Here is a 26748-nt window from a genome sequence, read left to right as displayed (position 1 = left end):
TGCACAACCCTATTTCCCTTCTCTCACAACTGACTTGTTAACAAAGGAGTTCTCCCTCTCCGACAATGGCCCAGAATTTCGTACAGAGTAAACTTTCTGCTTCCAAAGTCACCATGTTTGAGAAAATCTCATGTCCCTTTTGTGCCAGAGCAAAAGGAATTCTGCAAAAATACAAGTTCAAGGAGGGACATCTGGAAATCGTTAATATTGCCACTCTGGATATAATGAACGGTCTGCAAGATTATTTTCTGAAGATCACCGGAGAGAGAACGGTGAGTTCACTATGATGTCCCAATTGCCTATTATACATAATATAATGTTCGGGGCGCATTTTAACCCTACACGTTCCAGGTAATAATTTGCACTGTCATTCATTTCTAGTTCAGTGTCCTGTGATGCATACACCATACCTGCCGGGAAGGGTGTGTGCCTGTACTTGGATCATACACAAAGCAGCCAACGGATCAAATGTTTGCATACGTCAGTCCGAGATATTGATATCCGAGCCGAAGCGCAGAGCCAGGGTTATATCCCTGATTTTACACTGTCCCAGCTTTACTACGGCAGACAGATATTGTAACAGTCTATGAAAATCAATCACACGTTGCATTTTTTTCCGCAAGATGCTGCATTTCATCCGCTCAGTTTAGAATGTTATACCTTTCCTTTTACTTGGCTTCACATTTTCTAGAATTGGCCTTTTTTTCCTAATGTCCACAATAGCCAAGAACAGTAGAAATGCCATAATCAATACAAACTCTGGCGCGATGTAATAACTAAAGTGTTGTCTATATAAATGCGGTCTTAATTTTTAGAATGTGGCGTTGTTCATTATGAATATCTCTCCTGTAATAAAAGCAGTACAAGTTCTAGGCCGGATCTAAATTAAATCTTACAGATGAGAAGACCCCTTAAGAAGTTGTAATTCAGTTTAATATATTTGAATTTTTTAAAGCAGGGTGGTCTCAGTCGTTTGACTTTCCCTGGTTACAATATGTGAAGGACGCAATTCACAGAGACAATACACAGTTACGTTACGTAACCATGACCTCACAGCAAGCAGGGAAAACAGTAAGCAATTAGATGAAAGCTTTGTGTTGTCTTTTGCCTGGTTGCATTAAGGCTGGGTTTAGACAGCTTATGAAAAATCGCCTTTTTTTTAATGAAAAACAGACAATTCTGTTCCCCGTATTGTCTTTTTTATGTCTGTTTTTGAGAACCTTTACTATATGTTCTTATACTTCAACAATTTTAAAATTCTACAAGGCAAAGTATATTTTCCTATGTTAATATTTGCATTGGATCAGTTAAAATTGGGTCTTTATGACATTTGTTTTTTCAGCATTCATTGAGCTTAATTTGCAAGTTTAATCGAAAAAAAACCCCAGATTAGTGCATGCTGTGATCTTTTTACATGTGGACAATTAGTCTCTGTATGCAACCATTCGTCTGAGGTTAGGGTCCAGGGCCTCCATCATGGTGTTACTTCCATTACTGGTGCAGGGTCGGACTGGGCCACCGAGGGAACCAGAGGATTCTCTGGTGGGCCTAGGCCCTGACACCTGTTGGCATACAGTGCCAGCAGCTGCCTAGGGCCCCCGCTGCTCCAGGGGCCCCCAGCCAGTGGGGTGTCGCTAATAGCAGCATACCACGCAGCTGCTATGAGGCCCCCAGTGCCAGCAGAACAGCAGCGGGTGACAGGATGCCTAAGCCCATCCCAGCTGCTAAAGTGAAATGAATATTCATGCTTCCCCATGGGCGTGGAGAGGAGCAAATTCATTTCACTTTAATAGCGGGCAGTGTTTGCCGCAAGCTGTGGCTAAACACTGCCCGCTATCAGAGGCCGCAGACCAGAGCCCCCGCTCAGTGTGGGCTGGGGGCCGCTATGGAGCCGTAAGCCAGGGGTCCCGGCGCCAGCGCCGCCCCCCAGCGCTCGTTAATGGGGAGAGAGCATCAGATTACACTCCCTCTCCTATGATTCCCCTTGCCTCTGACACACAGCGGGTCTGCGATGACATCACTTCATCGCGTACCTGCTGTGTGGGAGGCCGACTGCAGCGCAGCTCCTGACATCTGAGCAGAGCCGCTGCTGGAATCAGCATAGGAGCGAGGATAGGTGAGTATTGTGTTTTGTTTTTGTTTTAATATCAGTCTTGATAGAATGGGGGGTGAGCTGCATGATGCCCTATGGGGGAAGGGTGAGATGCATCATGCCCTATGGGGGTGAGCCTGGTACCCTATGGGGGGAGTGAGCTGCATGATACCCTATGGAAGAGGTGGTGAGCTGCATGATACCGTATGGAAGGGAGAGTGAGCTGCATGATACCCTATGGAAGAGGTGGTGAGCTGCATGATACCCTATGGAAGGGAGAGTGAGCTGCATGATACCCTATGGAAGGGAGAGTGAGCTGCATGATACCCTATGGAAGGGAGTGAGCTGCATGATACCCTATGGAAGGGAGTGAGCTGCATGATACCCTATGGAAGGGGGGTGAGCTGCATGATGCCCTATGGGGGGTGAGCTGCATGATACCCTATGGGGGGTGAGCTGCATGATACCCTATGGGAGGGTGAGCTGCATGATACCCTATGGGGGAGCTGCATGATACCCTATGAGAGGGGGGCAGCGTGATACCCTATGATGGGGGCAGCATGATACCCTATGAGGGGGGCAGCATAATACCCTATGATGGGGGGCAGCATAATACCCTATGATGGGGGTGCAGCATGATACCTTATGAGGGGGCTACATTATATTCTGTGGGGGGCCATATGCTATTCTATGGGGGGCTGTATTATACTATTCGAAGGGGGCTGCATTTAACTCTATGAGGGTGCTACATTATATTCTATGGGGGTCTGCATTATACCTTATGAGGGGGTTGCACTATACTCTAAGGGGGCTACATTATACCCTTTGGGGGCTGCATTATACTCTGAGGCTGGTTGCATTATATTCTATGGGGGTGCTACATTATATTCTATGGGGAACTGCATTATTTGCTATGAGGGGGCTACATTATATTCTATATGAGGGCTGCATTATATTCTGTGAGGGGGCTACATTATACTATATGAGGGGGCTACTTTATATACTATGAGGGGACTACTTTATATTCTATGAGGGTGCTACCCCAACCCATGCTACATAATTAAGACGTGTACTACCTTATATTATAGCCTGATATTAGCGTGTTTTACTGCACATTTGGTGGTCTAGTATTTATTTCTATGTAGCTACATAGTGGGCCCCAAGAATGATTTTCTCTGGTGGGCCCAAGGTGCTCCAATCCGACGCTGTGCTGGTGTATGGGGAGCAGAAGCAAAGCGGGGAGGGGGGTCCGGACTGGATGAGACATGCTGCCCAATCTGCAGTGAAGCAGCACAGACAAGCCACTGTATAAACGGCCTTGCCTTCTGCGTGGCACTCTGGGGAGTGAGCTAATTACTTTGCTTTTTTAAGCCCCGGGGACACAGTTACTTACATTGTATGGCCGCAGCAGAGGGGGCCATCAATAACCTCAGACGCTGAGAGCTCACCCTCTGTTCCTAAGATGAAGGCACGCCCTGGGTGCTTGCGGCACATTAAATCCAGGATTTGCGGTCCTGAAAGCGATGAGGTGCGTGCGCCTGCCCACCCACCTGCTACTCTACTTGTGCACCACCTCCCTATTTGCGCAGTGTGAAGTTGGAGGCTGTCTGTCTGCTGCCTGCAAAATACTTGTATTAAAAAGTTCATCCCTATTGACTGCTGCCTGCCTGTCTGCAATAAGATACAGATGCCTGTCTTAAAGGGAATATTCTAGTAACCTAATACTTATCCCGTCTACACAACATATGGGATAATTATTAGGGCCAGTTCACATGGCAGATCTTCAACCAGAAGTGCAGCTTCCATAAATGTACAGATAACAGACTACAATAATCTGCAATCAGAAATACAGATTACAAAAAAAAATCAATCTGGTTTCAATGAATATAAAAAATGTATGTGACTCGTTCCTTTAAAGAAAAATAAATAACAATATACCTAAAAAGAGTAATGGACACATTTAGAAAAGTTTAATAAGTTAGAGTAGAGTAGTCCCCTGATAAGAGAGTCTACCTTGTCGTGGTGGCGGTTTAAAAATTCTTTTGGCCAAAGTAAAAGCTGCTGGCTATGTACGTGATCTGGTATTCAATGGGAATAGTCATGAGCCAATATGCTTGTTACTTGGGTTTCTCCGAGCATGCTCGGGTGGTCTCCGAGTATTTCGGAGTGCTTGGAGATTTAGTTTGTCGACGCAGCTACATGATTTGCGGCTGCTAGACAGCTTGTATACATGTGGGGGGTTGCTTAACAAACAGGCAATCCCCACATGTAAAAAGCTGTCTAGCATCCGCAAATCATGCAGCTGCGTCGACATAAACTAAATCTCTGAGCACGCCAAAATACTCAGAGACCTCCCGAGCATGCTTGGAGAAATCCGAGTAACGAGCACACTCGCTCATCACTAAATGGGAACTGTTAGGCCGGGATCACACATGCGAGAAACGCAGCCGAGTCTCGAATGTTAATACCCGGCACTGCCGCCGGCACTCAGGAGCGGAGCGTGCGGCCGTATAGCAATACATGCAGCCGCATGCTCCGCTCCTGAGCATGCGGCAGTGCCGAGTATTAACATGTGAGACTCGGTCGTGTTTCTCGCATGTGTGATCCCGGCCTAAATGTGTGATGGGTGAGGACATAGTGCCAAAGTGGAGTTTTTCCAAGAGTGGGCAATGGAATTGTGGAAGGTTTGAGGGGGTCGAGGTGGAGCTGGACTAGAGCCTGGGCGGAGTTTTAATGGGGCCTGAACATTTTGACAGTTTGACAGTCCTGCTTGGGTCACATGACAGTATTTTCTTTCATCCGACCAAATCAGGCCAATTATGCTGATCACACTATGACCAAATGCCAGGGTTTGATCCATATGTGGTAAGTGTTATCAGATTCTCAGATGAGAAGAAAAAAATTTACTCCATTCTGTCAGTCTGTAGAAATCGGACCGTACTCAGATGTCATCCCAGTGCAGTCCAATTTTTCCCACTAACTCGTTGATTTGCATGGCTGCGTGTAATTTGAGAATGCTGCAATTTTTTTTTCACTTTTTTTTTTACCTTGAACAGACTGAGGAAAAAAATAGGACATCAGCACGGTCCCATATGTGACAAAGTCACTGGCAAAGTGTTGGAGGGGATGTGTTTTATGGAGGTCAATAGCTTCAGTGATTTGAACCCATAAATTTCCTTCAGCACATTATGTGTTGAGAGGTTGCGAGTTAATCTGCCATTTTAAGGGCTGGGTTTTTGTGGACAACCATAGAGCGGGTGGGAGGTTGTCCACCTTATCTCCACCCCAAGTTTGTTCTTAGGTTTAAATAGTCGGCCTCTAGTGATGAGCGAATATACTTGTTACTCGAAATTTCTCGAGCACGCTCGGTGTCCTCCAAGTATTTTTTAGTGCTCGGAGTTTTAGTTTTTATTGCCGCCGCTGAATGATTTACATTTGTTAGCCAGCATAAGTACATGTGGGGATTCCCTAACAACCAGGCAACCCCCACATGTACTTATGCTGGCTAACAGATGTAAATCATTCAGCTGCGGTAATAAAAACTAAAACTCTGAGCACTAAAAAATACTTGGAGGACACCCGAGCGTGCTCAAGAAATCTCGAGTAACGAGTATATTCGCTCATCACTAGAGGCCGACTATTTAAACCTAAGAACAAACTTGGGGTGGAGATAAGGTGGACAACCTCCCACCTGCTCTATGGTTGTCCACAAAAACCCAGCCCTTAAAATGGCAGATTAACGCGCAACCTCTCAACACATAATGTGCTGAAGGAAATGCACACCACTGTGTCCCTTGCAAAGTAAAATGCCTCCTATGTGCAATTCGATGATAAAATTGCACCCTATATAATATAAATGCTCTGTGCAAGTGCCCTAGTAAACAGTGTCCACATTTTGCCCTCTAGAAAGTATTTATGCCCCATGTGCACCTTTGACGGTCACAATACCCTGAGTTCTCATATGACAATAGTTCTTCTTAACTGCCTACGTATCATTTAATAATGTCTCCTGAGTTCCCCCATGTACAGCTTTCCTATACACAGTATGATGGTCCCACAGCTCCCCTAAACAAAGTATGATGGGCCCACAGCTCCCCTATGCACACTGTGATGAGCCTACAGCTCCCCTATGCCCAGTGTGATGGGTCCCAACCTCTACACAGTATAATGTACCCTCTGCTTCCCTATACACAGTATGATGACCTCCAAAGTAGCCACAACACTATATAGTGGCCCTTACAGTAGTCCTCAAACTTTGAGGCCCCTCCTCCACAGTGGCCCCCACATTGCATAATGAACCTAATACTGTACAATGGTCCCCCAAGGTGGACCTCACACTTTATGAACACCCCACACTGTATGTTGGACCCCACAGTATCCCTAAAAATGTAAAATGGTCCCCACAATGTGAACGGCCACTAGAGTAATCCCTTGCGGGATCACCTGCTGAGGAGAAGCAGAAAGGACACAATAAGTTCCTTAACTGGACTGTTATTATTTTATTTTCATTATTCTTACTAACCGTTCTTTAACCATTTGCCTCCCTGCAAGAGGTGAATACTATGTTCCATTAAATTGTTACATTTGGTTAACCCTTGCTCTGCCTTCTGTCACTGCATCCCACAACCTGCTTACACTAGGGCCATCATAAAGTGTGGGGTTGTAGTATCGGGAGTGTCCGGGAAGATGTCCTCAGATGGGGTCCTTTAAATGATGGTCCGTCTTCTGGCGGCAGCAGTCGGACTTCGGTACCTTCTGCTGGACCCCATAAACACGCGCAGCCGAAGCAAACAAGGCTGCGACACTTCCAGTGTCAAACGTAAATGGGCGCAAAGTTACTGGCAGTGAAGGCTGCACAGTTTCGTCCGGTGCTCACCTTCTCTCCTCTGCTCATGTGTGGTACTCTGTCACTAAGCGCACGGTACCTCTCTCCTCAGCAGCCCCAATGGAGACGGGGGAACCAACCAACGCAGGCTGTCGTGGCACCGGTACTCAGGGGACGGAGCACACTGCTCACCCGGCTGCATGCTGCTGGTAGTTCGCAGCCAGTTGTTGCGTAAATGTAAGGAGGTGAAGCACAAGAAGAATCTGGGGGCTGTTACCTTTTCGGCTCTATGCCTGGAACCATTGAGCTGTGCTGCAGGTTCCCCAGGGGGCAGACTTAGAGACTGGGACAGGAAGGAAGCCGGGCAGAGAGCGGGAAAGGCGCCTGCGCAAGGAACAGCAGCGTGAGCAGCGGTCAGAGCAGGGTGCAGCTGCGCACCGGGAGAGAGAGAGCTCCCAGTCAGAGGACAAATACAGGGAGATTGCCCAGAAAGACTGCATCTTGTGAGTACATGAAAGCGGACTCTGCTGTGACTGGAGAGGGGCGCTTTGAGACCTGTGCAGAGACTGTGACCCCCTGGTACCCACGGTATCAGTACAGAGACTGTGACCCCTGGTACCCACTGTATCAGTGAAGAGCCCTTGATTCCTGGTGAGAGACTTAATAATAGACTGACCATCCTTTTCCCGGAATAGGCTGTGCTGCAAAAAAGCTAAAGACTCAGAGCCTGAGCATATCACATTAACTCCCGGAACCCCAGGTAGCGGGCTCCTAGAGACTACTCAGCCCACGGACAACAGAGGGACGACAAGTGCCGCTGTTTCTCAGCACCTACGTTGGAGAAGACGACCCTTCAAGCAAGTCCTCATCAGACTGATAAGTGTTCTTTACTCGGACTCCCATGACAGCACGACGAGAGAGGGGATCCGCCCATCAGGAACAGGAAACCTGCAGATACAAAAGGGCGGCACCTCTCCCATGCATCAGTTGGTTTCCTGTTCCTGAAGGGATGGGTGCCTACAGATAAAAACGGCCACAACCAAACTAGAACATCTGGGGTGGATCTTAAATTATGAAAAATCCCGATTACAGCCCCCAAAAAATACAGAGATTCTTAGGGCTATTGTTAAATTCGGAAACCCAACAGTGTTTTCTTCCGCCCGACAAGTTGTTACACATCCAACAACAGGTGTCTAGGGCAATTGACAAACCATCCATGACCCTTAGACAGGCTATGTCCCTGTTAGGATCTCTAACCTCATGCATTTCCGCTGTCCGTTGGGCCCAATTTCACACCAGACCTTTACAATCCGAGGTACTGGTTAATGATAGAGTTTTACAAGGGTCTTTGCAGAGTCAGATTACTTTGGGTCCAAAAGCTCTTACATCTCTTAGATGGTGGCTAAACAATGACAATTTATCGGCGGGAGTTCCCTGGGTGACACAGGTGACACGTATTGTAACAACAGACGCTAGCCCTTCGGGTTGGGGAGCACACATGGATGACATGATAGTTCAGGGTCTATGGGACCCCCTAACATCAGCCTCCTCCAACCAAAGAGAGTTAATGGCAATTGAACTTTCAGTTAAAAAATTCCTCATATATCTGCAGGGTCACCATGTCAAGATCCTCTCGGACAACCAGGTGGCGGTCGCATACATAAATCACCAGGGTGGAACTCATTCCGAATCACTGATGAGAGTGGCGGATCGTCTATTCCAGACAGCGGAGAACCATTTTCTATCTTTAACCGCACTGCATATAAGAGGAAAAGAAAATGTGAAAGCAGACTTTCTAAGCCGCAACACCTTAAGACAAGGGGAGTGGTCTCTAAACAGTCTCGTGTTCAACCAGATTGTCCACAAATGGGGACATCCAGAGGTGGATTTATTTGCCACCAAGGACAACCGAAAGACAATAAAATTCTGTTCCCTAAATCCCAGGGAGAATCCTCTGGCGGTAGACGCCTTTCTGATCAATTGGGATTTTCGGCTGGCTTATGCGTTCCCCCCGCTAGGCCTGATACCTCTGGTAATCAGGAAGATAAGAGAAGATCGGGCAAGAGTTATATTGATTGCCCCATTCTGGCCCAGAAGGGCCTGGTTCACCTGGCTCAGGATCATGTCAGTGGAGGACCCCTGGGTGCTTCCGGACATTCCAGATTTACTCTACCAGGGTCCGATCAGCCATCCACAAGTAAAGAGTCTCCATTTAACGGCATGGAGTTTGAGAGGGCGTTACTGAAAAACAAAGGGTTCTCCCCAAATTTAATTGAGACCCTTATGAAAAGTAGGAAACAGATAACGCCACAATCTACGCTAGAACCTGGCGGAAATTCCTGGCCTCTTCTGATTTTAATTTAGAAGAGGGAATACCTATAAAACAGATCTTAGAATTCCTGCAAAGAGGCTTAGAGCTAAATCTATCCACTAGTACTCTAAAGGTACAGGTCTCGGCCCTAGGTGCCCTGTTTTCCTGTAACATCGCCAATAATTATTGGATCTCAAGGTTCATTAAAGCATCTAGTAGAGCTAGACCCATACATAAGGATAGATCTATGCCTTGGGATCTCAACCTAGTCCTGTCAGCATTGACTAGAGAGCCGTTTGAACCATTACAATCAGCTTCAATTAAGGCCTTATCCCTTAAGACAGCATTTTTGGTAGCAATAACATCTGCCCGTAGGGTAGGAGACATAAAAGCTCTCTCCAGGCTTCCCCCTTATACAGAGTTTCTGCCAGATAGGGTAGTCCTCAGACCGGACCCGGCCTATTTACCAAAAGTGTCATCACGGTTTCACAGGTCACAGGAGATAGTTTTACCGTCTTTCCTTCCCAATCCCTCCAACCCTAAAGAAGAGCTACTCCATACGTTAGACGATGCCTGTTAGAATACATCTCTGTTACCGATACAATGGAAGAAAGATAATGCGTTATTTTTATCTTTCCAAAGTCCTAGAAAGGGTCTCAGGGTATCAAAGTACACACTAGCAAAGTGGATTAGGGAGGCTATCTCTTTGGCTTATACTGCAGGTGGGGGTCCGACTCCGCAGAATCTGAGGGCGCATTCCACCAGGGCCATGGCTACATCCTGGGCGGAAAAATCTGGAGTATCAATCGACCAGATATGTAAGGCGGCCACATGGTCATCCCCGTCCACCTTCTTTAAACACTATAGGTTGGATTTGGGGGCTTCCTCTGATCTCACCTTCGGGTTAAGGGTGCTACAGGCCATAGTTCCTCCCTAAGGTACCTTACATCTCTGTAATTCTCTCGTCGTGCTGTCATGGGAGTCCGAGTAAAGCATTAAGCTACTTACAGGTAGCGGCATTTCTCGGAGGCCCATGACCGCACCCTTAGTTCCCTCCCTATTCACGTGGGGGTTGCACCTCCTATAATGTATATATCTCACGTATGATACCCAGTTCCAATATATTGGTTAACATTTTGTATATAAACTGTATATAATGTATATTTTTGCGTGCCACTAACCGCGGTAGTCCTCTCAAGGCTCTGAAATACAACTGATGCATGGGAGAGGTGCCACCCTTTTGTATCTGTAGGTTTCCTGTTCCTGATGGGCGGATCCCCTCTCTCGTCGTGCTGTCATGGGCCTCCGAGAAATGCCGCTACCCGTAAGTAGCTTAATGCTTTTCCTCAAGAAATCCTGCTTATTTCTGTTACACTGTTTGACTCCCATATTTTTGCACTGTTTATTGCTAGTTATATTCCACTGCTTCCTCCCGGAAAACCTGATTCATGTTATTAAACCCCTCAACTGTTGGTCTGTCTGTTCCGTGGTGACATACTCAGTACCTGCATACTATTACATTTGGCGTAGTCGGCAGGATGTCACACGGTAGCCTCGGAAAGGGCAGACCATTCAGCTGGGGAAGTTCCCAGGTCTAGCATTTCCCTGGGAGTCCTGTTGAATAATTTGCCAAGGTTCACTGGAAACAATGTAATGCTGTGGAGTTGGACGGAGCGTATCCGGGGAATGATGCGGATGCATCCCATGACACAAGCCCTGGAGGCAGAAATTGCATTGATGGCCCTGGAAGGGGAGGCGCGGGATTCTGTCATGCATAGGTCCCCCGGGAGAGAGATACCCTGGACAAAGTGCTGTGCATACTTGAGGAGACGCATGGGTACCCCACTGACGTAGGGGAACTTCGCATGTGACTGTTTTACTGGGTACAACTAGAGGGGGAAACTGTGACCCAATTCATGAAAACTCTACAAGAGCTTCACACTGCTATCAGACGAAAGGACGGTGTAGGGGTTGGGTCATTACACACGCTTTTGCTTTTATCTTGCCCCTCCTACCCAGGTCATGAGGTTGGTGCTGCTCTTAATTCTTTCCCCCAGGCAACAAGGGAGGCAGCCTCAACAGTTCCGCACCCAGCTCAGTACAGGTACCTTATTCCCATAGTCCTTATATTTAGCAGTGGCTAAAGTCACTCCAGCATAAATCAAAATACATTCTCAAGTGGTAAATGCCACTGAGAAAAATGAAGTGAAGGAGAAAATACTAGTAAAAGCAAAATATTTATTATGAAACTTGTTCTAAAAACATGTAATGCATGAAACAATTGTAAGAATAGACAAAAACGGGGGGGGAACGGAAACCTCCAAATACCAGGGGAGACTAACACAGCACTATGTCCAAAAAACAGAGAGCTAAATTATGCAAATATCATAAAGCTCATAGAATTATACACAAAAATAGGTAGCACACAGACTCAGTTTTGGCATATGATAGTAGAGGCAAAAATCACTGAATGTGCAGCGTTAAATCAGGTGTACCCAGAGTGCTAGCAAAAGTTTGCTGTAAGTCCCTGGGGAGTGGAAAGACACGCTATTTTGCCTGATTTATGTGCGATGAAGCTAAACAAAGTAGCTAGAGATAGTGATTTATATGTGCTACATTAAATCAGATGAACCCAGAGTGATAGCAAAAAATTGCTGTAAGTCCCTGGGGAGTGAAAAGACACACTATGTAGCCTGATTTATATGTGATAAAGCCAAACAAGGTAGCTAGAGATGGTGATTTACCTGTAATTAAATGTGCCGGATCTGTGCGCCAAAGACAAGGTGCTGTGAGGGCTCCCCTGCGCCCGACAAGCGCCGTTTCGCAATTAGCTTCTTCAAAATGGGCCCCTTTTGAAGAAGCTAATTGTGAAACGGCGCTTGTCGGGCGCAGGGGAGCCCTCACAGCACCTTGTCTTTGGCGCACAGATCCGGCACATTTAATTACAGGTAAATCACCATCTCTAGCTACCTTGTTTGGCTTTATCACATATAAATCAGGCTACATAGTGTGTCTTTTCACTCCCCAGGGACTTACAGCAATTTTTTGCTATCACTCTGGGTTCATCTGATTTAATGCAGCACATATAAATCACTATCTCTAGCTACTTTGTTTAGCTTCATCGCACATAAATCAGGCAAAATAGCGTGTCTTTCCACTCCCCAGGGACTTACAGCAAACTTTTGCTAGCACTCTGGGTACACCTGATTTAACGCTGCACATTCAGTGATTTTTGCCTCTACTATCATATGCCAAAACTGAGTCTGTGTGCTACCTATTTTTGTGTATAATTCTATGAGCTTTATGATATTTGCATAATTTAGCTCTCTGTTTTTTGGACATAGTGCTGTGTTAGTCTCCCCTCGTATTTGGAGGTTTCCGTTCCCCCCCGTTTTTGTCTATTCTTAATATTGTTTCATGCATTACATGTTTTTAGAACAAGTTTCATAATAAATATTTTGCTTTTACTAGTATTTTCTCCTTCACTTCATTTTTCTCAGTGGCATTTACCACTTGAGAATGTATTTTGGTTTCAGTACAGGTACCTGCAGCCCGGTCTTCCTCCTTACACTCACACTGTATAATGGAGTAATACTCATACTTTGGGGTTTTCTGTTGGGTGACGTCATACAGTGTGGGGACCCTCAGACTGTATAATGGCCCCACAGCACAGCCCAAAATATAGGAGGGTCAACAGTAATCTGCACACCATATGATGGACTACACAGTAGATATCAAACTGTATAATGGTCTCCACAGTAGTCCCTACACAATATGAAGGCCCCCACACCGTAGCCCCCACCATGTATGAGGGCCCTGCCTGTCAGTAACCTCCAAACCATATTAAAACCTCCCACAGTAGCCATAACACTGTATATGGGGCCCACACACTGTGAGGGTCTGCACAATAACCACCCCACTTTAAGAAGGTCCTCCTTACTTTATGATGCCCCCACAATCACAATCAGTCTCAAGCCCTAATTAAAATAAGAAAAACATCATATACTTACCTAATCCAGGGTTCTGAGAAGTCCACCCCTAAAGCACAGGCAGATCAACGCAATTACGTCATCACGCTGGCACATGCACAGGATGTCAGAGTCCCAGCGTGGGGACATCATCACGCCATAGTGTCCTAATCTCATCCAGTGCATTACCCTGCCGTTCTGTAATCCACAGGTTTAAAGGAAATATGTCAGTAGGATCAGCCCTTCTAAGCCAACTATATGGGAATGTAGGTAATAGGAAGTTGAATAAAATGATATCTTGATATCTGTAATCTGATGTCTTGTTGCAGAGAAATCCACATTTTTCATATGAAAATGACCTCTTCCAGACTATGTAGAGGATGTTGCCTGGAAGATACCTCTGCCTCCAGAGCTTATTTTAAATAAAGGAAGTCACCAGTGTGAGACAAGTAACTAACACAGAACAGGAAAAATGAAATTTGTCTTCTTGTAAGCACATTTTTTTGCAGATCTCTGCTGTATTGTAACAATATTGCAACCCTGTCTGCCAGTGAGCTGGAAGCTGAGGGGAACCTCCAGAGGTGTCTTGTAGATTGTGAGCCCTCGCAGGCAGGGTCCTCTCTCCTCCTGTACCAGCTGTGACTTGTATTGTTCAAGATTATTGTACTTGTTTTTATTATGTATATCCCTCCTCACATGTAAAGCGCCATGGAATAAATGGCGCTATAATAATAAATAATAATACTAATAGTGTGTCAGTTATAATAACACACAGCTCTGCAGTGAGATCAGGAGAGCAGAGAGCGGCCATCACACTGGTAGTGGCCCTTTATATTTATAACAAGCTCTAGAGGCAGACTTATCTTGCAGGTCGCATCCTCCCCAGAGCCTAGAAGAGGTCATTAATATTAAGTAATAAAAGATTTTTAATCAACAGCAACAAGTCATCTGATTTGAGATATACAGGCATCACTCTCCTCAGTAGTCTATAACCTGTATACCCATATTAATACACTAGGTGTTTCCAGCCAGCTAACGCTCGGCACGCTCATTGCCATCTAATTAACGCTGCTAGTGATTAAACTAAATTAAATAATGACAACATTCAATAGCGCTTACGCAGGTGGTAAATTAACTTAAAATGAAGTTAATAACAATAATAATCATTAAAAATCTGAATAATACTAATACATCTTATTCACAGTGTAAAATCAACAACAAACTGGATTCAGTAAGATATGCGTTTTTTATTCATTCCAGCATCTAAACAAATTTCATAACGAAACATAAATTAAGTTAAAATTTCTCTGTAAACACGAAGGAGTATCAGATCTAAAGAAAGCATAAATATATTTTTAATTATTAAAAGAGTAGGAATTAATTAAAAACGAACATTTAATTGTATTCAGGTCTTTTACCTTAGAGAAGTTGATGTACAGTGGTACACTTGTCCATGAATGACTAAAACGGGTGGGCCACCAGAAAATTTCATTGACTGAAATCCAAAGGATGCAAAGGCAAAAGCACTGTTGTACTTTCTGATGTTCTTTCTAAAAATTGTTGCCTCGTTCGTATCTTCAGTTAACCATGCTTGAAACTGCTGAGAATATTAATTTACTTCACGTAAGTGTATAGTACCACTTCTGCAGCACGACGCAAACTTTGCACTGTGTAATTTTTCTTTCCAAAAGTGAGATGCACCGCAATCACTACACGTAACGTCTCGCTTTCCCACGTGGTGTTTACTGGGTATATTTTCTGGATTTCTTGCTGCATACCTCGAAGGTGGTGGCAGTTTACGTTGACGGGCATTGTTGTTTTCAACTTCCGCAGGTGTCAAATTCTTTCCTCGTTGACGCTGGTTATATATATCAGCTTCCCTTCTTTCTGTCACTCGTTTGATATAAACCTTGTGATATTTCTCTCTGTCCTTATCAATCTGCTCAGGTGTTCGTTGTTGATAACCAATCCTACGATTTAGTCGATATTGTTGTTGTCGATCAGCTACTGCATCATTGTCCGGATTTTCCTGCAGCCTGTGAGATGGACCTGGCGACTCTTCTTGGCTCATTTTGTTTGGGAGAATGCGGATGTAATTAGATGTACGTTTACCTTGGCTGAAGTGGTTGAATTACATAGAAAGGAAGTGCTGCGTGTTGTAATGTGGGGGGCGGAGCCTCATGTGGTAATGTGTGGGGACGCAGCCTCGTGTGGTAATGTGTGAGGACGGAGCCTGGTGTGGTAATGTGTGGAGACGAAACCTCGTGTGGTAATGTGGAGGGATGGAGCCTCATGTGTTAATGTTTGAGGACGGAGCCTCATGTGGTAATGTGTGGGGACAGAGCCTCGTGTGGTAATGTGTGGGGACGAAGCCTCGTGGTAATGAGGAGGGACGGAGGCTCGTGTGGTAATGTGTGGGGACAGAGCCTCGTGTGGGGACGGAGCCTCGTGTGGTAATGTGTGAGGACAGAGCCTCGTGTGGTAATGTGTGGGGACAGAGCCTCGTGTGGGGACGGAGCCTCGTGTGGTAATGTGTGAGGACAGAGCCTCGTGTGGTAATATGTGGGGACGGAGCCTCGTGTGGTAATGTGTGGGGACGGAGCCTCGTGTGGTAATGTGGGGGGACAGAGCCTCGTGTGGTAATGTGTGGGGACGGGATTATGTGTGGTAATGTGGTGGGGGGTGGGATTATGTGTGGTAATGTGGTGGGGGGTGGGATTATGTGTGGTAATGTGGTGGGGGGCAGGATTGTGTGTGGTAATGTGGTGGGGGTGCGGGATTGTGTGTGGTAATGTGGGGGCAGGATTGTGTGTGGTGGGGGTGGTGCTACTGTGCAGGGGGCGGGATTAGCGAGTAATCACGATGCCTCTTATATATATAGATTAGATAGGTCTAATGTGGTGATAGATGCTTTAAAGCAAAAACAAAGAAATGAGCCAGAACATACACTCACTGGCCACTTTATTAGGTACACCTGTCCAACTTCTTGTTAACACTTAATTTCTAATCAGCCAATCACATGGCGGCAACTCAGTGCATTTAGGCATGTAGACATGGTCAAGACAATCTCCTGCAGTTCAAACCGAGCATCAGTATGGGGAAGAAAGGTGATTTGAGTGCCTTTGAACGTGGCATGGTTGTTGGTGCCAGAAGGGCTGGTCTGAGTATTTCAGAAACTGCTGATCTACTGGGATTTTCACGCACAACCATCTCTAGGGTTTACAGAGAATGGTCCGAAAAAGAAAAAAAATCCAGTGAGCGGCAGTTCTGTGGGCGGAAATGCCTTGTTGATGCCAGAGGTCAGAGGAGAATGGGCAGACTGGTTCGAGCTGATAGAAAGGCAACAGTGACTCAAATCGCCACCCGTTACAACCAAGGTAGGCCTAAGAGCATCTCTGAACGCACAGTGCGTCGAACTTTGAGGCAGATGGGCTACAGCAGCAGAAGACCACACCGGGTACCACTCCTTTCAGCTAAGAACAGGAAACTGAGGCTACAATTTGTACAAGCTCATCGAAATTGGACAGTAGAAGATTGGAAAAACGTTGCTTGGTCTGATGAGTCTCGATTTCTGCTGCGACATTCGGATGGTAGGGTCAGAATTTGGCGTAAACAACATGAAAGCATGGATCCATCCTGCCTTGTATGGAGCATCTTTGGGATGTGCAGCCGACAAATCTGCGGCAACTGTGTGATGCCATCATGTCAATATGGACCAAAATCTCTGAGGAATGCTTCCAGCACCTTGTTGAATCTATGCCACGAAGATTTGAGGCAGTTCTGAAGGCAAAAGGGGGTCCAACCCGTTACTAGCATGGTGTACCTAATAAAGTGGCCGGTGAGTGTATGTTGATATGCAATGTGCTGTGCATCTTATCTATATAGCTATACACAGGCAGTTGTTTAAACAATCAGGTCTGGGTCTTGCTCTGCTTCTGTCTATTTTGAGGTCTGCTGGCACATAGCGAGGTGAACTACAAGAGCTAGGGTCCATCCTCATTGGGTACACCTTAAGATGACTTTTATGCTCTTTTTTTTATCAAAACCGTGTTGGTTAAGTATCTTATGATATTTACATGTGCTATTTTTACTTGTTGATTTACTGCACGGTATTTGCTCATTTTGTTTGAATCCAAGGTTCTCACAGGCTTAAAGCAACCTCCACTCTACAGACCCGGGAGCGATTGTGCTCTACTGCAGAGCTTAACCATATTGGCGCGCTGCGCAGTTAGGAATGGCAGTCACTCCCAGTGGGCCCCTCGGCCCTGCGGAAGCTACACTACTGCCTCTTTTTATTTTTCTGTGTATCGAACTCTTTGAGGACTTATTTGTGCATATTGATCTTTCATCTTTAACCCCTTCACCACCCAGTCGGTTTTAACCTTTATGACCAGGCCAACTTTTACAATTCTGACCACTGCCACTTTATGTGGTAATAATTTTAATAATTCAAAGTATCCCATTGATTCTGAGATTTTTTTTTTTTGTGACACATTATTTATGCCAGTGGTAAATTTCGTTCAATGTTTTTTGCATTCATCTGTGAAAATATAGAAATTTTGGAAAAACATTTTGAAAATTTTAAAGTTATCAAAATTTACTTTTTATGCCCTTAAGTTAACCACTTTACAACCTTTGACATATGCATATGTCCAGGTCGCCTAGTATTTACCAACTTTTGATGTATGGATACATCATGGCGATTTTGCATGTACAAAGTGTCAGCTGATTCTGACAGCTGACACACAGCACTCAGTGAAGGAGCGGTGCCAGTACCGCTCCCAGCACCTTAACCCCTTAAATACTGCGACCAATATCGATCGTAGTATTTAGCAGGCTAGCAGAGGAAGGTAGCCCCCTCTGCTCTTCGATCAGCGCCCCTGCATCGTCATTGTAAGGGGCCGATCATGGTGTGGCAAGTTTGCCTGTCAGTGCAGTGCTGATAGTTTATAAAGCATAGCAAATGCTATGCTTTACAAGAGATCAAACTGTAAAAACTGAAAGTCACATAATGAAACAAATAAAAAAAAAGTGCAAAAAAATGGTAAAAATATGTAAAAAATTCACAAAATAATTGAAAAAATAAATATATACAAAGTACCCATAAATGAATATTTTTAGGGAAAAAGAAACAACAATACATATTTGGTATCGCCGCATCGCAAACAACCCGAGCTATAAAACTGTCCCAGTAGTTAAGTGAACATTGCAAAAATGAGGCAGAAAACAATGCTTCATCATACCACCAAACAAAAAGTGGAATAAAACAAGATCAAAAAGATTAATGCAAATAAAAATTGTATCGCTGAAAACGTCATCTTGTCCCACAAAAAGCAAGCTGCCATACAGCTCCATCAGTGGAAAAATAAAAAAGTTATAACTCTTAGAATAAAGCGATGCAAAAATAATTATACATATAGTCTATAAAATAGTTTTTTTTGCAAAAGCACCAAAACATTAAAAAAAAAAAAAGATATAAGTGTGGTATCGCTGTAATCATGCTGACCCGAAAAATAAAGCTGCCTTATCAATTTTATCACACTCTAAACAGCATAAAATAAAAAATAAAAAAACAATTCCTGAATTGCTGGTTTTTGTTCATTTTGCCTCTCAAAAATCAGAATAGAAAGGGATAAAAAAAATGTTGTGTGTCCGAAAGTAGTACCAGTAAAAACATCATCTCGTCCCGCAAAAAATAAGCTCACGATTGTTGGCTGAAGTATAGAAAAATTATAGCTCTCAAAATATGGTGATGCAAAAACTAGTTTCTGTAAAAAAAATCTCCTTTTAGTGTGTGACAGCAGCCAAGCAGAAAATCTGGTATCGTATACAATTGCACCGACCCGAAGAATAAAGTCGTCTAATCACTTATATGAGGAACGGCATGAAAAATAAATAAAGTCAATTCTTCACCTGCTGTTGATTTGTTCGTGCTGCCTCCCAAAGATCGCAGTAAGGTTTGGCTCATTTATCCTGTGCTCTGTGCTAAGCGCTTACACCAGGGTTTCCATGTAAATCTCTGAAATACATTCTTCAGATCAATCCCCTGGCCCAGCTCTTACTTTTGGAGACACACACCCATAAATTAGGCGGGCTCTCATCGCTACAGAAATCCCAAACAAATGGACACTAAATGAGGTTTAGGCACACTTTGGCGCTCAGACGAGAGGGGGCATTTGGATTTGGGAGTGAAAAATTTGAGTTGATGCTTTTATTGGGAACATTTTACAAAATGTTTGGGATCATATTTATCCTCCGAGTGACATGATTCAGATGAAACCCCGAAAGATCCATTCACTATAATGAATAGTGAATCTCTGTATCTCTGTTCAGCGATATCCTTTTATTCAGAAGTGCGCAAAACTGTGGCGGACAGCATTTTTTTGCTCACCTAAGCCTTGTTCCCATGATGAGCTTTTGGTGATTTTTAAAAAACTATTTCTAGGGCACTCTTCTGATTCCAAAGTGTAACAGAATCACAAAATCTAAAACCATGTTCAACCAGATGTTTTACAGTCCTGAACAAAATAATGTAAAGTTTTTCTAGGGAAGAATTTTTGAAATAAAAATAGAGTATTGAATATAATGGAAGCAACATGGAAAAAAACTAATTAAGAATCTGTGCCCAAAAGATTGTGCATTTTGATTTTAGTTTACTACATTTTTATTACGGTTATTGCATTACTATAGCATCTGCCGACTGACACACTATATGTGCATCAGAAATTAATATACCAGGATTAATACATATGTTACTGTTAGGTTATAGTATTATGGCCTGGCACCATGACTGAGGTTCTAATAATGCATCATAAGGGCCTATAAAATGTGCCTGTATTACTCTTATATAAAAAAATTAGTCTTAGGCCCTTTCACGCAACAATATTATACATTAGCATTTAATGCAAACCAAATTTAAATGGAAACTTATGGAAAGATTTAGTTGTCTTCCATGTTTTGATCCCACTGCTGATATTTTGCTTTGGAATACTGATCTAAATACTGCTAAATTAAAAAAAGTCTTAGATAATAAAATATTAAATACAATACCATACCTGAAAAATTAAATATTTCATTTTTTTCTCAAGGTACCTCGGATATTCATTGGAGAAAAATGCATTGGCGGTTGTTCTGACCTGGTACCACTAGATGGCAGTGGAGAGCTAGAGAAAATGCTTGTATCAATTGGAGCCCTGGAGAAATGAAATGGTAACTGCTTCAGTGGCATTAATGGGATCTGTAAATTGTTTTTTCATTGGTTTATCTTAATTAAATATTTTTCTTTAATGTTCTTTTAGGTAAATGCACTGATTAAATAAGAATTCAGCTTATTTTTTTCTTTCATTACTTAATTATTTCACATTAATATAGGATATTTAAAGGGCTCCTGCAGATACTTTTGGCGCTGTGATTGGTTTAATAGACCAAAAGATTTTGCCACACTCCCTTTAACCTATTCGCACCATTTTTCTTTTTTTATGCTTGTTTTTATTTTTATCTTAGTCTTCCAAAAGCTGTAACTTTATTTTTCATGTTGACTTTGCCAAATGAAATCTTGTTTTTTTCCAGGATGAGTTGTGGGTTTAAATGCTATTCCTTAAATTATCTTATACGGACATGAAACATGTACAAGTAAAGTAGACTTGAACCCCCCTCCACCCACCCACTATTTAGTCACCTGCGGTTTTCATTTTTATGGTGCGTTTTAAAGAGACATGTTCACATTGTGCCAGAAGGATTATGTTAATGGCAATTGTATATATCTGTTAAAATGTTATTTGACTCGTGTTGCTATCTTCTGAGACCAATAACTTCTTTATTTTTTAGTAGATGGGGCTGTGTGACAGCTCTTTCTAGGTGACTGAAAACAGTATGTCAGCTATATACACTGCTCAAAATAATAAAGGGAACACTTATACAAAATATAACTCCCAAGTGAATCAAACTTCTGTGAAATCAAATTGCCCCCTTAGGAAGCAACACTGTTTGACAATCAATTTCACATGCTGTTGTGCAAATGGAATAGACAATAGAAGGAAATTATTGGCAATTATCAAGACACCCTCAAAAAATGGAGTGGTTCTGCCGGTGGGGACCACAGACCACATCTCAGTACCAATGCTTTCTGGTTGATGTTTTGGTCACGTTTGTTGGTTGGGCTTTCACACTCGTGGTAGCATGAGACAGACTCTACAACCCACACAAGTGGCTCAGGTAGTGCAGCTCATCCAGGATGGCACATCAATGCGAGCTGTGGCAAGAAAGGTTTGCTGTGTCTGTCAGTGTAGTGTCCAGAGGCTGGAGGCACTACCATGACACAGGCCAGTACACTAGGAGACATGGAGGGGGTCGTAGGAGGGCAACAAACCAGCAGCAGGACCGCTACCTCAGCCTTTGTGCAAGGAGGAACAGGAGGAGCGCTGCCAGAGCCCTGCAAAATGATCTCCAGCAGGCCACAAATGTGCATGTGTCTGCACAAACTGTTAGAAACTGACTCTATGAGGATGATCTGAGTGCCCGACGTCCACAGATGGTGGTTGTGCTCACAGCCCAACACCATGCAAGATGCTTGACATTCACCACAGAACACCAGGATTGGCAAATTCGCCACTGGCGCCCTGTGCTCTTCACAGATGAAAGCAGGTTCACACTGAAAACATGTGACAGACGTGACAGAGTCTGGGGACACCGTGGAGAGTGATCTGCTGCCTGTAACATCCTTCAGCATGACCGGGTTGGCAGTGGGTCAGTAATGCTGTGGGGTGGCATTTTTTTGGAGGGCTGCACAGCCCTCCATGTGCTCGCCAGAGGTAGCCCGACTGCCATTAGGTACCGAGATGAGATCCTCAGACCCCTTGTGAGACCATATGCTGGTGCGGTTGGCCCTGGGTTCCTTCTAATGCAGGATAATGCCAGACCTCATGTGGCTGGAGTGTGTCAGCAGTTCCTGCAAGATGAAGGCATTGAAGCTATGGACTGGCCCGCCCATTCCCCAGACCTGAATCCGATTGAACACATCTGGGACATCATGTCTCACACCATCCACCAGCGTCACGTTGCACCACAGACTGTCCAGGAGTTGGAGGATGCTTTAGTCCAGGTCTGGGAGGAGAACCCTCAGGAGACCATCCGCCGCCTCATCAGGAGCATGCCCAGGCGTTGTAGGGAGATCATACTAGCACGTGGAGGCCGCACACACTACTGAGCATGATTTTCTTTTCTTGAGGTATTTCCACTGAAGTTGGATCAGCCTGTAACTTCATTTTCCACTTTGATTTTGAGCATCATTCCAGCTCCAGGCCTCCGTGGGATATTATTTGTGATTTACGTTGATCATTTTTAGGTTTTATCTTTCTCAACACATTCCACTATGTAATGATTAAAGACTCACAACTGGAATATTTCATACAGTGATATCTAGGATGTGGGATTTTAGCGTTCCCTTTATTTTTTTTGAGTAGTGTGTGTGTGTATATGTATGTATGTATGTATGTATGTATGTATGTATGTATGTATATATATATATATATATATATATATATATATATATATATATATAATTCTCTCTTCATTATTAGAACCAATTAAATGTATGTTTAAAAATATTTTTGCAATCTTTTTTATATATATATTCTTGTACCTGTGGTTACTTGGTCATTAAATCACAGGTACAATGCACTGTAATAGTTTGATTGCAGTGTATTGTAAATGAGCAATCTAATATATAAAGCTGAATGTGTGTGTGTGTGTATGTGTGTGTGTGTATGTATGTGTGTGTGCATGTCCGGGATTGGCATCTGCACCGTCGCAGCTACAGCCACAAAATTTTGCACAGTCACACGTCTGGACCCTGAGAGCGTCATAGGCTATGTTGTGAGGCGAAATTTTAACCCCGCACGTTCCAATTCACCAAACAATTTTGCCCCTATCTACATAATCGGGAAAAAGTGAAAGGAAAAGTGTTGGAGGCAAATTGACAGCTGCCAGATGTGAACAAGGGGAACTTAAAGAGTGAGAGCAATGGCACCAAAGAGTATATACCGTACAGTTGCTAAGGTGGGGCCCCGACATGGGATACTCACCACACACAGGGATATGAACACACACACAAAATGCGCCACACACTACCACGTGCTTGAACACATACCACCCTCAGCACACATTTCACCACACATACACCAACCTCGCCACATAAAAGTTCAAACACAAAAGTCGCCACTCAAAACTCACCACATGCAAAACTAGGCTCACGCAAAACTCGCCACACGTGCAAAACTCACCTCATGGAAAACTCGCCACACGCAAAACTTGCACACGCGGAAAAATTGCCACATGCACAAAAGTTGCAAGACATGCAAAAGTTGCCTCACACAAAATTTGCACATACTCAAAACGCACCACACATAAAACTCGCCACGCGCAAAACTTGCCATGCGCAAAACTTGCTGCACACAACTTGCTACACTAATCTGTCACATGCAACTCGAAACACAAAGTTGCTACACGCATGTCGCCACACAAAACTCATCTCACAAAAGTCGCTACATGCATGTCGCCACACAAAACTCATCTCACAAAAGTCCCTACATGCATGTAGCCACATGCAACTCAACACACACAACTTGACACATGAAACCCGCCCTAAAACACACACAAGTCTGGTATTATCCTTCAAAAATAAAAATCTGATTAATAAGCAGACAAACTACAAGAGCAACAAATGTACCATATAGGAAATACGGCAGCTGTCAGTCTATTATGTGTATGTGTGAGCTAATATATACTGCCTATCAGGCTTCCAATTCAGCTTACAAATACTGAGGTAAAAATACTGAGCAAATAACGTGTGAACGAGGTCTTAGGCTAGTTTCACATTATCGTTTAAAAACGCAGCGCTTAAAACGCAAACGCAGGTGGTGAAAAAAACGCATGTAAATGTGGCAAAACGCCGTGTTTTTTAGACGCATGCGTTTTCGCATGCGGTAAAAAAAACGCGCCGTTTTGCCGCATTTACATGCGTTTTTTCCTGCGTTTGCGTTTTTGAAACGCATGCTGAGAAGTGTGTGACAGCTGCCAATCATCAAAATCAACAAGAAACCCCACCATAAATAGAAATAGCTAGGGTTAGGGTTAGGATCCCTACGGTTAGGGTTAAGGTTAGGGTTAGGATTAGGGTTGAGCGACTTTTCCTTTTTTGAGGTCGAGGGTTAGGGTTAGGATTATGGTTGAGCAACTTTTCCTTTTTTGAGGTCGAGTCGGGTTTCGCAAAACCCGACTTTCTCAAAAGTCGAGTCTAGTGAAATCGGCCGATCTTCTTGAAAAGTCGGGGTCGGGGGATCGGCCGAAACACGAAACCCAATGCAAGTCAATGGGAAATCTATATATTTTTATATTTACTTAAGCGCGATATAGCAGAAAAGCCGGTAATTCAATTGCCTGCTTTTCATTTCTCCTGCCTAAACCCGACATGATATGAGACATGGTTTACATACAGTAAACCATGTCATATCCCCCTTTTTTTTGCATATTCCACACTACTAATAGTAGTGTGTATGTGCAAAATACAGGGGAGATGACACACAGGTATATACTATATACAGGGGAGATGACACACACATATATACTATATACAGGGCAGATGACACACAGGTATATACTATATACAGGAGGAGATGACACACAGATATATACTATATACAGGAGAGATGACACACATATATACAGAAGCAGATGACACACAGGTATATACTATATAATGGAGGATATGACTTACAGGTATATACTATATACAGGAGGAGATGACACACAGGTATATACTATATACAGGAGGAGATGACACACAGGTATATACTATATAATGGAGATGACTTACAGGTAAACACTATATACAGGAGGAGATGACACAGATATATACTATATACAGGGGAGATGACACAGATATATACTATATACATGAGAGATGACACACAGGTATATACTATATACAGGGGAGATGACACACAGGTACATACTATATACAGGGGAGATGACACACATATACTATATACAGGGGAGATGACACACAGGTATATACTATATGCAGGAGGAGATGAGACACTGGTATATACTATATACAGGAGGAGATGACACACTGGTATATACTATATACAGGAGGAGATGACATACAGGTATATACTATATAAAAGAGATGACACATAGGTATATAGAGGAGGAGATGACATACAGCAGGTATATACTATATACACGGGAAATGACATACAGGTATATACTATATATAGGAGATGACCTACAGGTATATAGTATATACAGAAGAGATGACATACAGGTATATACTATATACAGGAGGAGATAACACATAGGTATATACAATATACAGGAGGAGATGACATACAGCAGGTATATACTATATACAGGAGGAGATGACACAAGTATATACAATATACAGGAGGAGATTACATACAGCAGGTATATACTATTTACAGGGGAGATGACATACAGGTATATACTATATACAGGAGATGACATACAGGTGTATACTATATATAAGGGAGATGACAAACATGTATATAATGAGGGGAAAATGAGAGGTGTGAGGTGAAAATGAAAAGGTGTGAGTGCAAAATGAGAGGAGTGAGGGAAAATAGTGGAGTGATTGGAAAATTACAGATGTGAGGTCGAAATGACAAGTGTTAGGGGGAAATGAGAGGAGTGAGGGGGAAATGAGAGGAGTGAGGGGGAATGAGAGGAGTGAAGGGGGAATGAGGAGTAAGGGGGAAAATGAGGTGTAAGGGAGAAAATGAGAGATGTGAGGGGGAAAATGAGAGGCGTGATGGGAAAATGAGAAGTGAGGTGCTATAACTAACCACAGATATTTACTATGTCCAGGCAACGCCGGGCTCTTCAGCTAGTCTCCTATAAAGCACTAGCATATAAAGATAGTAAACATGTGATGTTCAGTAGACCACTTACTGCCATAACTATAAAGTGGCACCCACCTTTATCTTGCTATTGACCGATGCATCTACAGGGTTAAACTGCAGCTAACTGCTCCGATAGCAGCAGTGTCACGTAGCTAACGGCTCAGCTCCTGCACCCACTCCAAAAACTTGCATTCGAGATGTAATGCATATTCACGTCCCATTCCCAGAAGGGGTTAACTAGACAAATGATGGGTTATATGCTTTTATTTTGTATGTACAGATTTGAATTACAATATTTAAATGTTGCCTTTCATTGGCATATACTGAATTCTGATTTACTCTTTCTTTACAGAAGCCAATGACTGACTGGTTTCAGCCCAGATTCCAAGTCTCAAGTGACCTAATGATGCCACTCAAAATATTTATTGGAGTTTACCATTAAAGCTGGTATTAAATTAATAAAAATCATTCCATAAAAATGTCCTTTTGTTAACCCCTTTATGTGCAGAAAATAAGCTCTAGGGTTTAAGGATTAGGAGTCTGAAGCATAGATCAGAATTCAAGCTCAGTTTAAAGAGACCAAGCCTTTAGCTGGTGCACCTAGCGTAACATCTCAGTATCATCTGTAACTG

General features: G+C 43.5%; 1 protein-coding gene across 1 annotated transcript; it reads left to right on the top strand.

The window, feature by feature from the left end:
- On the top strand, positions 1–26595 carry GLRX (glutaredoxin). Its single transcript, XM_077289441.1, has 3 exons — positions 1–272; positions 20285–20405; positions 26469–26595. Exons 1-2 carry the CDS (start codon positions 66–68, stop codon positions 20399–20401), a joined length of 324 nt encoding a protein of 107 aa, XP_077145556.1. The 5' UTR covers positions 1–65; the 3' UTR covers positions 20402–20405; positions 26469–26595.
- Positions 26596–26748: the final 153 nt, after the last annotated feature.

Source organism: Ranitomeya variabilis, chromosome 1 (assembly GCF_051348905.1).
Source record: "Ranitomeya variabilis isolate aRanVar5 chromosome 1, aRanVar5.hap1, whole genome shotgun sequence".
NCBI classification, from domain to species: domain Eukaryota; kingdom Metazoa; phylum Chordata; class Amphibia; order Anura; family Dendrobatidae; genus Ranitomeya; species Ranitomeya variabilis.
This window is presented reverse-complemented; position numbering and strand designations above follow the sequence as displayed.

What these genes read in the sequence shown, in the direction of transcription:
- GLRX (XM_077289441.1), top strand. Translation starts at nt 66, where the DNA reads ATGGCCCAGAATTTCGTACAGAGTAAACTTTCTGCTTCCAAAGTCACC. An exon ending in AGATCACCGGAGAGAGAACG is followed by an intron (nt 273 to 20,284) that starts GTGAGTTCACTA and finishes TTTTTTCTCAAG; the next exon opens with GTACCTCGGATATTCATTGG.